The following is a 14,766-nucleotide window of genomic DNA, read 5'->3' as shown; positions in this document are numbered from 1 at the left end:
AACAGCGTCATCTGTGTATAAGATTGTCACATTGTACTTCAAAATTGTATATTAGGGAAGGAAAGTGATGGACAGACGAGGAGGAATAGAATAGGGGAAGTCAATAAGGATGGATACAGGTATGTGTATGAGGGGAAAGGAAATTATTGCTCACTATAACATGGAAGTACTCAGGAGAGAAGCCTTTATATACCAATCCGGCTGAGCTTGAGTTTGTGCTCGCTTCGGCAGCACATATACTAAAATTGGAACGATACAGAGAAGATTAGCATGGCCCCTGCGCAAGGATGACACGCAAATTCGTGAAGCGTTCCATATTTTGCTACCCTCCACCCCTCCCAGGGACCCCCCTGCATGCATGGCCAAATGAGGAAGTTGCCAAACACAAACACACACCCTCCTTTTCTCTCTCTTGACAGTGTCCTCATGCCTATGTGGCAGCCAACATTCATCAGGTCAAACTGATGGAGAGGGGATGCAGCTGCAAGCATCACCTGGTGAATTCCTTCTGGTTACTGTCAGGCCAAGAAAGCCTCTGCCCCTTGCACGTGCTCAGAGACACCTTGCCCCTCCTCACACAGAACACAAAAGGTGTCCATCCTTCTTTTGGTCTGGAGGAATGGGCAGGAATTCACCAGGTGACGCTTTTTGCTGCCTTCCCCCCATGAAATCTTGAGCAGTCACCCTACACTGTTAATTAAAAGCAAAGAAGCAACGGGGGGGGGGGGGGGGGAATTGGCAAGCAGAGGAGCACCTAGGTAATTTTCTATGTTGAATATGTTAAATAAATAAATATAATAAAATGATTTTGGAGCCTGGACCTAAAGGGCCTTTTGAGCTCCCCCCCGCCCCGCCAAATTAAGCAGGGAGCATCATCAACATCATGCTCCACCCAGGACAGACTAAAGAGGATTTGGGGGCCCCCCAGGGGCTGTGGAGGCCCTGGACTTCAGCCCCGAAATCCAGGAGTAAGAGCACCTCTGGACTGGCAAGCTCAGCAGCGGTGCTTCATTTCTCCACACAACTATGAGCCTGTCTGGTGTAGGGAACGCTGCAGAGATTAGCAGGGCCCCTGCACAAAGAGGGCACCAAATTAATGCAGCGTCCCATGCTTTGCTACCTTTCCCCACTCCTCACGAGGACCTCTTTTCACCCAGCCAGAAATTCCACTGGTGAAACACCCCTCCCCCCCAATGGCTGCATTTCCCCCAAACTGGGAAAAGGCTTCCCCTGTTAGATTTCTGCCTGCAGCATTCCCCACACAGGAGGAGCACAGTTGTGTGAAAAAACCATCACCTCCGCTGAGCTAGCCACTTTTCTCTTAACTAGCTGTGTGGCGTGACTGACTGGTCAAGATTTCAGGGAGGGAAGACAGCAGAAAGCGTCACCTGGTGAATTCCTGCCTGTTCCTCCAGACCAAAGGAAGGATGGACACCTTTTATGTTCTGTGTGAGGAGGGGCAAGGTGTCTCTGAGCACGTGCAAGGGGCAGAGGCTTTCTTGGCCTGACAGTAACCAGAAGGAATTCACCAGGTGATGCTTGCAGCTGCATCCCCTCTCCATCAGTTTGACCTGATGAATGTTGGCTGCCACATAGGCATGAGGACACTGTCAAGAGAGAGAAAAGGAGGGTGTGTGTTTGTGTTTGGCAACTTCCTCATTTGGCCATGCATGCAGGGGGGTCCCTGGGAGGGGTGGAGGGTAGCAAAATATGGAACGCTTCACGAATTTGCGTGTCATCCTTGCGCAGGGGCCATGCTAATCTTCTCTGTATCGTTCCAATTTTAGTATATGTGCTGCCGAAGCGAGCACAAACTCAAGCTCAGCCGGATTGGTATATAAAGGCTTCTCTCCTGAGTACTTCCATGTTATAGTGAGCAATAATTTCCTTTCCCCTCATACACACACCTGTATCCATCCTTATTTACTTCCCCTATTCTATTCCTCATCGCCTGTCCATCAACTTCCTTCCCTAATATACAACATATATGTAAAATCTGACCTATCTTATAGACAGATGAGTTTGCCCTCGAAGAGCATGGTGGGACAACCCCACATGCAAAACAGCCTCAAACTAGGGGCGGGGCTAGCGCAAAGCCAAGACAGACCAGGCTGTTGTGGACCGCCTGAGAGAGCTAGAGGCGCATTAGCGGGGTGCGCGCACGGGGGATCGCTTTGCGGAATCTGTGTTGCTGGCTGTCCGGACTCTGCAGGCTGCTCGCCCCCCCCCCCCACTCCACTCACCCCCCGGCCGAAGCCAATGATGCCCAGTCGTGACCCCTTCCCATGATCTTTACTCCCAAAAGGAGGGGGGGCAGAAGCTGGAGAGCGTTGTCCCTTGGAACTCCCCGCCACTTGAGGCAACCACCCTGCCCCGTTCGCGTGGTTCCGTCCCCTCCAAAGGCCAGCCATGCATGCCCTGCAACGCCATGCAACCCTTGCAGCGCTGGCTGGCCCCATTGCACCCATGCAAACCATTGCCCGGGGCTCCCTTTCACCCTCGTCGCTGGCTGGCGGGCAGCAGCAGCAGGGAAGGGTTAACTCCGCTCGGCGCCACCCCTCTCCCCCCCCCCCGCGCCTGCCCCACACTGACGCGACTTCCTGGGGGTGGAGAACCCGGGCTGGGCGCGTCCCTCCCCATTTGGAGGAGCTGTCCGGGCCGCCGCCGGGAAGGGGCCAGCCAAGGCCGGCGATGGTGGTGCTGAAGAGGAGGGAAGCCCCCGGAGGTCCCCGAGGGGGGGCCCAGCAGGAGGAGGAGCAGCAGCAAGGGGGAGCCCCCTCGCTGCCTTCCTATGGGTGAGGGGGGCCGCCGGGGCGGGGTGCTGGGCGCTGCATGCCAGCAGGTGGCCACTGCTAGCCCTGGGCGAGCGGAAAGGTGTATGTGGGGGGGAAGCAAAGCTGGTGGTCTCTCTGCAGTGTCTCCCCCCCGCTCAGCAGCTGGGCAGGCATTTGGCGGGGCCCTGATGGGGTGTGAAAGCCTCTCCTGCGGTTGGGTTCCCTTAGCAGATGGGCACTCTGGGGTAGACTGCCCCTAAACCTGGAGCCCCCACTGAGCTGTCATTCAGGCCTTAAGAGGAGATGGGGTCAAAGAGCCGATCTTGCCCAGCACCCTGTTTCCAATAGGGGACAGCCAGGTGAACCCCTATGGGAAGCCCACAGTGTGGTCCGGAAGACGGGCCTCTCCTGTCTTCAGCCACTAGATGAAAAGGTCCTTGTGTGGACACACTGACAGCTTGACTACCCCCCAGATCTCTTTTCTTCCTTCGCTTTGGTGGCTTGTAATGCAGCGGTTCCCATCCTGTGGTCCTCCAGATGTTGATAAACTACAACTCCCATCATCCCTTGCCACAACAGATTGTAGCTGGGGGTGATGGGAGTTTGGTTATTATGTATTTATTTAGAATATTTCTTCCCCGGTCCTCCAGTACATTACTGCTCAGGTCTGCTCAGAACATCAACAAAACAGATACAATGTAAAGTAAAAGATTAATAAAGTTGAACACGTTAAAAAGACCAGGCTAAACCCACACAACATTACAGATTTTTAAAGTTTCAAATGAGAAGTTATTAATAATTTCTACAAAACAGATACAAATGTAAAGCAAAAGATTAATAAAGTGAAGCAAGTTGAAAGACCAGGCTAAACTGGTTTTATTCTGTTTTTATAGTTTTGGTTTTGATTGTTAACTGGTTTTACTTGTTTTTATTCTGTTGTAAACCGCCCTGAGCTATTTTTGGAAGGGCGATATATAAACTGTATAAATGAATGAATAATAAACCTACATTTAAAATTACAAATGGTCAAAGCTTCAAATTAAAAGTTATTAATAAGAAGCTAAAAGCTGAGAACTAAAAAAAAGCCCTTGTAGTTCAGCAATAACTGGAGAATCACAGACTGGGATAGAACCCCGTGTAATCTTTTGTGCAGATATCCATTTGCTGTGACGTTGCCTTAAAAATTAAAAAAGAAAGAAAGAAAGAAAAAGAAGGAACAAAAGATGAGACTGAAGATGTGTTGGCAGTCAGTAGCAGAGGAACCTTTCAGCCCATGATGTTGTTGTTTTCATTGGATTTGTTCCTTTTGGATCTGCCCAGAAGACCCCAGCTGCTGAGCCCCATTAACATTCAGAAAATAGAAATGGCTAGAAACCTTTGTCTGGAAGCGAAAGCAGAGCTATCCAGAACTGAACAACAGAACCTTTTTTGCTTCTCCTGTGCAGCATCCTGCCCCCTTCATTCTTTGCAAAAAAAAAAAAAAAAAAATCTGGACCACCAGTGAGGTGTGAGGGCAAAAACCAGCCAGTGGCTGTCCTACAATGCACTTTAAAATTGTTCTCCCAACTCCTTCCTGCCAGGGCGTTAGGATCCAGTTCCCTGGATCTAGGCCAAGTCGACTTTGCGCCCCAGTAAGCTGTGTTTGCATTCCCTTTGGCCTTAGAGACGGGCCAAATTAACTCTTGGTTCTCTTTCTCCTCGCAGAAGGATCGAAGATTGCCGGCCTCCGCTGGCAAACGCTTCCGCCAAACGGTTCTCCCCAGCCAAACGGAAACAGTACTTCATCAACCAAGCCATCCGCAACTCAGACCTCACCCCCAAAGCCAAAGGACGCAAGAGCCTCCAGCGGCTGGAAAACAGTAAGCATCTGATCGGGAGGTGGGCTCGGAAGACGTTTGGCTCTGCAAATCCGCCCGGTTGCTGCTGGTGCACAATTCGAAGTTTGTTCTTTCAACGCTTTTTAAATCTCAAGACATCAAATCTGGGATAATCGTTTCTGAATATAGCATGGGCGGCTGTATTTATACCTTGGACGGCCAATCAGGGTTTGGGCCGTGGACGGCCAATCAGGGTTTGGGCCGTGGACGGCCAATCAGGGTTTGGGCCGTGGACGGCCAATCAGGGTCGATGTTGGGGTACCCACTTATACGGCCATTGGGGATTGTTTTATGGTGCCGTCAGGTGCTAATCTGGTGGGTTGCCAGTCTGTGTTGCTGGCTTGCTCACTGTTGAGGGTCAAGGACCATGTTTCGTGGCAGGTTCTTTGGGTTTTTTTCAGCTCGGTACCTAATGACGCTTCTGGAGCGGGACGAATGTGCCTCTGAGGAGGGGGAGCTGACCCACCCTGCCTCCCCAAGTATCTTCGCCGAGGCCTGCAACAATGAGACTTACATGAAGGTACATGTGCCGTTTCGTCGCTAAACCGTTTCGTCGAGAGCCAGGGTGGTGTAGTGGTTAGAGTGCTGGACTAGGGCTGGGGAGACCTGAGTTCAAATCCCCATTCAGCCATGAAACTAACTGGGTGACTCTGGGCCAGTCACTTCTCTCTCAGCCTAGCCTACTTCACAGGGTTGTTGTGAAAGAGAAACTCAAGTATGTAGTACACCGCTCTGGGCTCCTTGGAGGAAGAGCGGGATATAAATGTAAAAATAATAATAATAATAATAATAATATAATAAAAACCTCAGATCCTTCTGAAGGGGAATCACCCAGTTTTGGAGCTGATGCCCTCCATGTTAAAAATGCTTTCCCTCTTACCCGCCTGGCTAATACTTGCCACCTTCAGCTTTGCCAAGGCTTCCCAAGTCCAGGTTGGCGCTCCAAGTTCTGAGCTTGCCCAGTTAAAGCGAATCACTTTGCAAGACTCAGCGCCTTTTGCAAACTCTGCAGAACCTGGGCTGCCAGATCCGAGTGAGCCGTTTTGCACGACCTCAGCTGTTTCCCCCGATGATTAGCTTTGCAAAACCTGGACTTCAAGTCGCTCCGGCTCTGTGTGTTTAGCGTCTGTGGAAATATGATCTGAACGAAAAAGGATTTTTGTTCGGTCTACAGCCATTTTAATTTATTGGGTCAGATCGTGGAGGTGAAGCGCAACTGCTCTCTATCTAGCGTCCACGTTCTAAGATAAGGCCCTTCCCCCATTTTCTGTTCTATAGTAGGGAAGGCCTCTTCCAAGATGAGGCATTCTTCTTCTTCTCTCACATGGAGTGAAGGCCTTTTCTGAGGCAGCATCAGCTGCATCCAATGGACTGTTTAAAAACCAAGGATGCATGTTGTTTCTTTCAGAACAATTGTTCTGGTCTTATGCAGCTTTAATAGTAATCATGAGGACTAGTAACCTCTGCTGAATTGTGCCAGATCCCCAAAGCACAGAGGTTTGAGCAGGAAACCTGGAACAAAAATGCCCAAAGACTGATTCACTCTCTTCGTCTGATGACTGAAGGAAGTAACTCGCCCCAGAGCGAAGGATGAGTAAACACTGGCAGAAGAATTAGTGCTTAGTCACACCTGCCTATTCCTGTCAACCTTGCTCCTAGAGGAAATCCTCTTTTGTGCAATGCTTTGCTTTAAAGTGCTGTGTAAATGCATATTATTGTGTAAATAAATCTGGATGGGAGCCCAGCCTCAAGCAAGAGGACAACTGCTGGGTGTAGGCTGTTCTAAGCACCCTTCCTTCCTTGAGGCACCTTCCTATGTTCCTGCATTCCTAGATGGCTCCAGATGGGGGCTTGACAGATTCGTGGAAGAGGAGAGCAATTGAACCTCCATGTATGGAGGCAGTCTATCTCTGAATACCAGTTACTATGGGACAAACAGAGTGCATGGCCAAGGGTGTTAGATTACACAGACCTTTGGTCTGATCCAGAATTGTTCAGGGGGAAATAGGCTTCTCCTCTTCAAAGGAACAGCCCCTTTCTGAAACGTTCCCTCTTTTTAATAATACATAGGAGCCAAAATGCCTCTGGAAAACAAAACTGATATCCACGATACCGTGGATCTTGCATCCCACTGACTTAATCAGCTTAAGTTTTCAGTTGATTCATCTGCCAATGAAATTAATTGAAGCTGGCGGCCCGAACAGATGCCTTCCTTGCTCTGTTTACTGCAGCCGACAGTGACAAGTTCTTGGTAGTGGGAGGCAGGGAAGAGAACTTGAAAATAATGTTATATTCTGCGTTGTGTGTCCCGGCTAGATTTGGAATGACTTTGTGAACCGGTCCGGTGAGGAACAAGAACGTGTCCTGTTGTACTTGGAGGAGGAGGCCGCGAAGAAGCGGAAGAACAAAGTGGAAGACAAGTGGAAAGGTATGCCCGTTGGGAGGAGAGCCACTTGCCCAGAGGTGGGGAAAGACGGGTTTCTTTTTCTGCTGGCCACACATGGAGCACGGGGAGTTGGGTGGGCCTCTAGAGGTGGATTTGTGGTGGTAGAGGAGGAGGCAATTCAACAGCTACTAGCTGAGAATGGAGCCTCCACAGAAAGAGGCAGTATATCCTTGAGTAGCAGGGAGGGCAGGGTGTTACTTTCACGCCCTGTTCATCGGTTTCGTCTGCACAGTTGGAAGCAGGAGACTGGGCTAAATAGAAACATAATTGGTCAGAGCCAGCATAGTTCTTAATCATAGGTTGCTCAGTGGTGAAAGGAAAAGCACTCAGTGCATGAGCAGAGATACTTTATTAGCTTCTTTAAAGGCTGGGAGAAGGCTGGACTACAAGACCCAAGACTAACAAGAACGGCAGGAGATAGATAGATAGATAGATAGATAGATAGATAGATATATATATATATATATATATATATATATATATATATATACACACACACACACACACACACACACACACACACACTTCTGACACTATTGTTGATGTGTTTTTCCCCTTCATAATTTCCTGAGAAGCATTTCGTCCTTTCTGTGCCGCTAACGGCTGTGTGAGAGGCAGGTGTTCATCTAGAGTGGCTGTGTGACAGGCAGATATTACACAGGTGTGGCTGCTTTCCTTCTCTCATTGTGCCTCTTTTCTCTCTCGCCCTGCCGCTTCAGAGCACCCCGGGTACACGGCCAACGCATGTTTCCAGCGCATCAGCCGACGTCTCCGGACGACTCTGAAACGCAGCCACATCCCCATGGTACGACCTTCAGGGGCGCCCTGTTCTTTGCGGATGAGGGATATGGGAAGGGCTGGTTGGAGGGCCCGGTTTTCAAAATGAGGTGAACTTGCTAACCGGTGAGTCGAACTGCCACCTCCTTCTTCCTCGCCCCACACTTCTGCCTGCAACAGCAACCACAGAAACGACGCTGGTGAAACTTTATCTTTCTGCCATTTCTGCGATTAAATATCTGCCTGTCCAGCTGCTTTTCAAGGAAAGCTGGTCTTGTGGTAGCATGTAGGATTTGCCCCTTTTGCTAAGCGGGGTCCACCTTGGTTTGCATTTGAATGGGAGACTGCATGCGTGAGCATTGTAAGATCCCCCCATTAGGTGATCGGGCTGTAGCTCAGGGGAATAGCCCCCGCCTGCTTGCATGCAGAAGGTTCCAAGTTCCCTCCCTGGCAGCATCTCCAAGACAGGGCTGGCAGAGACTCCTGCCGGCAACCATTGAGAAGCCGCTGCCAGTCCGTGTAGCCAATACTGAGTTTGATGGACCAGGGGTCTGACTCTGTATATGGCAGCTTCCTATGCTCCTATGTACAGTGGCAGCGGGGAGGCCTCTGGTGGGCAGAGGCTCCAAACAGCACAGGACATGGAAACCCAACAGGTAGTGTGGCTGCCTTCACAGAAAGAGGTGAAAAGGGCAAATGCCTGACCTGTTGGATTCCTGAATCTGCAGTAGCCATGGTGGAAAGAGAGCAGCCCCATGTGGATATAGGGAGACTCTATATCCCTGGCAGATTTTGGTGCTGTGTACACGGCCTGCCCTCCTACTTCAGGCAGCGGCTTCTCCAAGGTTGCAGGCAGGAGTCTCTCTCATCCCTATCTTGGAGGTGCCAAGCGGGGAACTTGCTGGGACCTTCTGCATGCAAGCAGGCAGGTGCTCTTCCCAGAGCGGCTCCATCCTCTAAGGGGCATATCTTCCAGTGCTCATAAATATAGTCCCCCATTCAAATGCAAACCAGGGCAGACCCTGCTTAGCAAAGGGGACAGTTCATGCTTGCTATACCACAAGACCAGCTCGAGACTGCAACAGTGTCCTACACTACAACACAGGCGTATTGAGGAAGGAAAGAACACAAAAGTTCCTATATAAGGCAGAAGAGCGGGGGGAAGGAGAAGAAAGCACCAGCCCCATCCTGGATTGCAGAGCAGTTGGGATGCCTCCTCACTGTAGAGGGACCTTTGGCTCTCAGGATTCAATTTGGCGAGCATCAGTGCTTTCCAGATACGTCAAGGAGAGGAGAGCTGGTCTTGTGGTAGCAATCGTGACTTGTCCCCTTAGCTAAGCAGGGTCTGGCCTGGTTGCATTTGAATGGGAGACTAGTGTGAGCACTGGAAGATATTTCCCTCGGGATGGAGCCGCTCTGGGAAGAGCATCTAGGTTCCAAGTTCCCTCCCTGGCAGCATCTCCAAGATAGGGCTGAGAGAGACTCCTCCCTGCAACCTGGGAGAAGCTGCTGCCAGTCTGTGAAGACAATACTGAGCTAGATAGACCAATGGTCTGACTCAGTATACGGCAGCTTCTTATGTTCCTATGTCAAGGGGCTGGTTGGCGTTTCCCCTGCCGATTTCCTTGCCCTTTTGGATGCACACGTTGCTGCCACGCATCCCAGCTTCAAAGTCTTGCTGCTCCTTATTTTCACAGGGGACCCTGGAGGGTTTGGAGGAGACGCTTCTGGACTTTTTCTCTGTGAGCCCCCACTCTGTCTACACGGCCATGATGGACAACAGGTAACCCCTTCAGTTGCACCCTGACCCATCCTTGTCGGATGCCAGGTTTCCCACTGGCCCCTCTCTGGGGCTTAAAAAGCTGAGATCCTATTTCATTTTTGGTTTGTTATCGTCAGCGCATGTGGGTCAGGCTAGATGTTCTTTTGAGTCCCTGCTCACTTTGTATGTCTCCTCGGGGGGAAGTGGGGAAGAGAGATGCTGGATCATCCCAGCTTCCTCCACTTTTAGCTTTCCCAGTACCTACACACCATCTAAAATGGCTTCCACTCTGGGATCTTGTACGTGGAAATTACAAGGTGAATTACATTAAACTGCAAAGGCTAATCATGATCTTTTTTGTTTGTTTCTTTCCTTCCTTGCAGCTTTGAGCGTCTGCTGCTTCACGCCCTATGCCAGTATATGGACCTTGTCTCTGCCAGTGAGAACCTCGTTTATTTCTCTCTCCTTACACTTACTCATTAGTTTTGCTGCTGACCTGGCTTTATCTTTCTCTCCCAGCGAAGGCGTTGCCTTCCCTGACTGCCTCTCCATTTGCAGTCTGTGTTTACAGGCTGGCTGGTAATCTAGTGCCTTGCAAATAGCCACTTGACTATCTGAGAGGCAGGGAGAGGCATACCGGGTCTTTGGAGTTCAAGCATCACAAATTCTGGGCCAACCTCTATCTCTTGACAGCAGACTCTGGCTTAGCCCTCAGACCAATTTCCAGTGCCAGAACCCTCCGCCCTGCCATGTTTGATACAAGCCTCATGATGGCTAGATGCCTCTGAGCATGGGCAGAGTGATTTCCCTCTCCACAGAGTAAGCTGCCAGACTCTAAACAAACTGAGGAGAAACAAGAGTATCCAGAGCCAAAGGAGAGGGGTCGTGGTTTCTGAAAGGAGTCCTGGCACTTCTCAGGGATGGCTTAGAAGAGGCCTACCGGAGAAGAGGTCTTCCCTTTTTCCTCTTTCATGCAGGAAAGAATGCCTCTTTTGAAATTTTATGTGCTTGCGTATGCATTTGTATGCGTGTGTACTCTGTGTGTGTGTGTGTGTGTGTACACACACACACACACACACAAATTGTATATACACACATAAAATTTAAAGATCTGGTGTTGCATGGTAACATGAAGCACACTGGGTGACGATGAGCCATTCTCTCTCTCTCTCTCTCTCTCTCTCTCTCTCTCTCTCTCTCTGTCAGCCCACCCCACAGGGTCATGAGCATCAGATGGAGAGAGGAGAGCTGGTCTCGTGGTAGAAAGCATGACTTGTCCCCTTAGTTAAGCAGGGTCCACCCTGCTTGCATATGAATGGGAGACTAGAAGTGTGAGCACTGGAAGATCTTCCCCTCAGGGGATGGAGCCGCTCTGGGATGAGCAGAAGGTCCCAAGTTCCCTCCCTGGCAGCATCTCCAAGAGAGGGCTGAGAGAGATTCCTGCCTGCAACCTTGGAGAAGCCACTGACAGTCTGTGTAGACAATCCTGAGCTAGGTGGACCAAGGGTCTGACTCAGCATATGGCAGCTTCCTATGTTCTTATGGGGAGGGTGGAAACCCATGTGCCTGTGCTCCTTCAAAGGAAGGGTGAGATTTTTCAAAAAGTCTCCATAAGACTGAGCGTCGTCCCCCCCCCGTCCCCCCCCCCCCGTTTCCCTTTTGTTACCTCTCTCTCTCCAGGTTCCGACCTCAAAGGGAAACGCCAGATGAAGGTCAGCAACAAGCACACAGCCTTCTTCCCGCCAGAACTTCTCCTCTCGACATACCTGGAGCAAATGAGCTGATGCCTGCTGGAAGACGACAGATCCTGACCCCTCCCTCCTCCACCACCTGGATCCGGAGATTGCCTCATGATGCACAACTTCCACTGGAGTTTTAGTTTTTAAAAATGAGTTAATAAATTGTGTCCGCGGGAGGGAGGGAAGGCATGGGATAGTTGGGGGACGCTCCCTCCTCCTCCTTCCTCCAAATAAGAATCCGTCAGATTGTGGGGAGGCCCAGAACGAGTAGACAGCAACCTCAGAGAACCCCTCTCCCAATTTTGCCTGCTGCCGCTGCCACCTTCCAACAGGTTGGGGCTAAAAGCTGCAAAGGCATTGGACTTGGAGCAGTCATCTTTGCTACTCTGTTCCCTGGAAGGAGGGTATTGAGAAGTGGCAGGACTTCCTCTGTTTGAGCCGGCCTGTTGGGGGCCTTTAGCCAGCCACACCGGTAGCAGGAAGAGTGTCTCTCCCCCGCCGAAGAGCCATCTCTGCCTTTTTAAAAAAACCCACAGTGACTCAAAGGTCTTTTGATCAATTTTAAAACGTGCCCCTGATTTAATCAGACGCAGTTCTTAAAAAAAAATGTCACTTAAAAACACATCCATATTAGAAAGAGGCATTCCCCCTTTTCGCATAGTAGGGAATGCCTCTTCTCAGAAGAGCGGTCACTTTTTTTCAGACACAAGAGTGGGCTGTCTGTTCAAAAGAGAGCCATCCCCCTCCCTCTCTCTTATTGTAGGGAAGGCCTCTTCTGATATGAGGCATTCCCCTTTCTCACTTGCATGGAAGAGGCTATCTTCCTTCTCACACAGGAGAGACTGCCTCTCCTAAAATGGAGGCTTCTGCAGCATGGTGTGGGCATGATCCAAGAGAAGGTCTCCTCCCTGCCATGTTCAGGATTTCTTCAGAGAGAGAGACCCACATCTGCAGCACAAACCCATGCAGGTTGAGGCAGAAGCCACTAGTTTCAGGGGGATTTACTCTCAGGTAAGTGTGCATGGGATTGCAGCCTTAATCAGTCAATTAATTTTTAAAAATATATAAAACACTTGATTAATCAAATAGGTTTTAATCAGATAGCAGCCCCACAAGATTTATAAGTTTATGAGTTTTGTTGGAATGGGAGGGATACACCAGGGGAAGCCAAGCGCCCCCCCCCCAAAAAAACTTGCTCCCCCCCAAAAAAATATTGGGATAGAAAGCAGTTTATTTTTCCACTCTGTTTTTTTAATTTCAAGGCAAAGTGACAGCCTGTTGCTTTCACAACAGAGTTGGACACTTGTGTTGGGTTCTTTAAACATCTAGCAAGTTTCCCTTGAACCACGTTTCTTCAAATAAACAAAATATGGGGGTCATTCTTTCCTTGTGCAGCGCAGGAGGGAGAGAGAAAGCAAACCCGCTCGGCTTCTGCCAGCTCTGTCCTGTCTCCCCCTTTCAGTGGCAACCGCTGAGCCTCTGATATTTACGGAACATCTATTTATAAGTTTTAAAAATAAGCCCGATGGAACCGGGGTCATTGCTCTGGCTTGGCCCAGGATGGGTGAGAGGGATCTTGATGGCTGGGATTTGTACTTGCTTTGGCTTTACTGCGTGTGGCAAAATGTGGGTTCTTGAGGCACCTTAAATTCACATCAGATTGAGGGGGTTGGTGAGGAGCCTTTTGAAAACGAGCATGAGAAATGCACAAAGACTTTGACCCAAGCTGGGTGAAACAGCAGCTCATTATCCACAGCACCTATTAGCCAGAGGTAGACTGTCTCTGACTGTGGAGGCTCATTGGGGCCGGTGCTTGTGGGTTTTATTAAAGCCACCCTTGCCTTTCCATAATCCAAGCACTGCTAGGAACTTGCTTTGTGGTGTTGAGTGTTTGTTTTGGTGACAACCTCACTGCATTCACACCGATAATTCCTGCCCTTGGGAGAAAACAACCCTTTTTGTAAAATGTAATATAGCGTATCTTTTTATACCCATAGGTTTCAAAGAGAATTGGTTCTCAAATTCCTTTGTACAGCCATTTTTGGCAGACTAAATATTGCTCAGATCTTTTAAAATTTGCTCTCTGGTGCCATAAAGTACAAGTCCTTTTTAAAAAAGCCCACACAAGTTGCTAGACCATAATAAGAAAAAATGTAGTAACCCCCTCCTATCCACACGTACTTAAGTTTACCATTTGGGGTGTGGGAAGAGCCCCAACCTCTAAATGAAATTTCTGCTTTAATGTTGTTAAGTGGCAATTTACTCTCTTGTATGAAGGTATCTGGAAGGTGATTTTTCAGGTTCCACAGAATGTTTCATCTGTTGAACAAATTGCAGGAGAAAGGCAGGCTTGTGGCTTCATACGGACCTTTCTCCAGAGTGTCTGCACATTAATTTTCTTGCATGCTCAGAATGTGGAACGCCAAAGTTTTACTTTTCAATTCGAGCTGCTCTGTGTTGAGAATCTTCTGCTAATAGAAAATTTGTGCATTTGATAGTGTTGTTTTCTGAGCTGGAGACTCTTTCGAGTGGTGTTTAATTTTTGAAAATCCGATCTCTGCCCCTTTCTTCCCGAGACGGAAGCTCTGTGTGTGTTGCACTCTATGCATTGGCAAGGGGTGTGGGACGGGTGCTGCTCTGGGCTTTTCTAGGACAACCAGAATCTTGGAATGAACTGGGCCTAGTTAAATGGTAACACCTTTCCCGGACTAGACCAGCAGCAGGGAAGGTTGGGAAGTTTGGGAGAAAGTAACTCCCTGCTCATAGAAAGCTAGTATGTAAGGGAGAATGCCTCGGGTTCTCCCTTAGCTGCTAGTTTTCTACATGCAGGGAAGGATTTTTATTTTTGGTGGGAGAGCAACCAAGCTGTCCTATGAAGACACCCCTCGCAATGCAGTGGTGCAATCTGGGCAGAGCTTCTTTGTCGGATTCTGCAGCTTGTATCAACCAGCTTCGTGTGAGATTTTGTGGCAAGAGCAAACTCATGCTGTCATGTTGAAACTGTTCCCGTGTAAATAAATATTGGTGCTTTTGTGTTCTTTTCTTCCTAAATATGCCTGTGTCGTAGTGTAGTACACTGTTGCAGTCTCGAGCTGGTCTTGTGGTAGCAAGCATGAACTGTCCCCTTTGCTAAGCAGGGTCTGCCCTGGTTTGCATTTGAATGGGGACTATATTTATGAGCACTGGAAGATATTCCCCTTAGAGGATGGAGCCACTCTGGGAAGAGCATCTGCCTGCTTGCATGCAGAAGCTCCCGACAAGTTCCCTCCCTGGCACCTCCAAGATAGGGCTGAGAGAGACTCCTGCCTGCAACCTTGGAAAAGCCGCTGCCTGAAGTAGGAGGGCAGGCCGTGTACACAGCACCAAAATCTGCCAGGGATATAGAGTCTCC

The 14,766-nt window shown here is 49.4% G+C and overlaps 1 protein-coding gene and 2 non-coding genes across 3 annotated transcripts; 2 read left to right on the top strand and 1 right to left on the bottom strand.

Annotated features, from left to right (window-relative positions):
• Positions 1-215: 215 nt before the first annotated feature.
• LOC128348377 (U6 spliceosomal RNA) lies at positions 216-322 on the top strand. The gene has a single exon (XR_008318109.1). It is a non-coding gene; the product is annotated as a U6 spliceosomal RNA (small nuclear RNA).
• Positions 323-1,704: 1,382 nt separating this feature from the next.
• LOC128348376 (U6 spliceosomal RNA) lies at positions 1,705-1,811 on the bottom strand. Its single transcript, XR_008318108.1, has one exon. It is a non-coding gene; the product is annotated as a U6 spliceosomal RNA (small nuclear RNA).
• A 781-nt stretch (positions 1,812-2,592) lies between these two features.
• On the top strand, positions 2,593-14,426 carry R3HDM4 (R3H domain containing 4). Its single transcript, XM_053301659.1, has 8 exons — positions 2,593-2,795; positions 4,479-4,633; positions 5,053-5,171; positions 6,968-7,079; positions 7,817-7,902; positions 9,572-9,657; positions 10,020-10,075; positions 11,317-14,426. Exons 1-8 carry the CDS (start codon positions 2,692-2,694, stop codon positions 11,418-11,420), a joined length of 822 nt encoding a protein of 273 aa, XP_053157634.1. The 5' UTR covers positions 2,593-2,691; the 3' UTR covers positions 11,421-14,426.
• The last annotated feature ends 340 nt before the right edge of the window (positions 14,427-14,766 follow it).

This window comes from Hemicordylus capensis, chromosome 2 (genome assembly GCF_027244095.1).
Source record: "Hemicordylus capensis ecotype Gifberg chromosome 2, rHemCap1.1.pri, whole genome shotgun sequence".
Taxonomy (NCBI): domain Eukaryota; kingdom Metazoa; phylum Chordata; class Lepidosauria; order Squamata; family Cordylidae; genus Hemicordylus; species Hemicordylus capensis.
The sequence above is the reverse complement of the archived record's forward strand: the minus strand, read 5'-3'. Positions and strand labels throughout refer to the sequence as shown.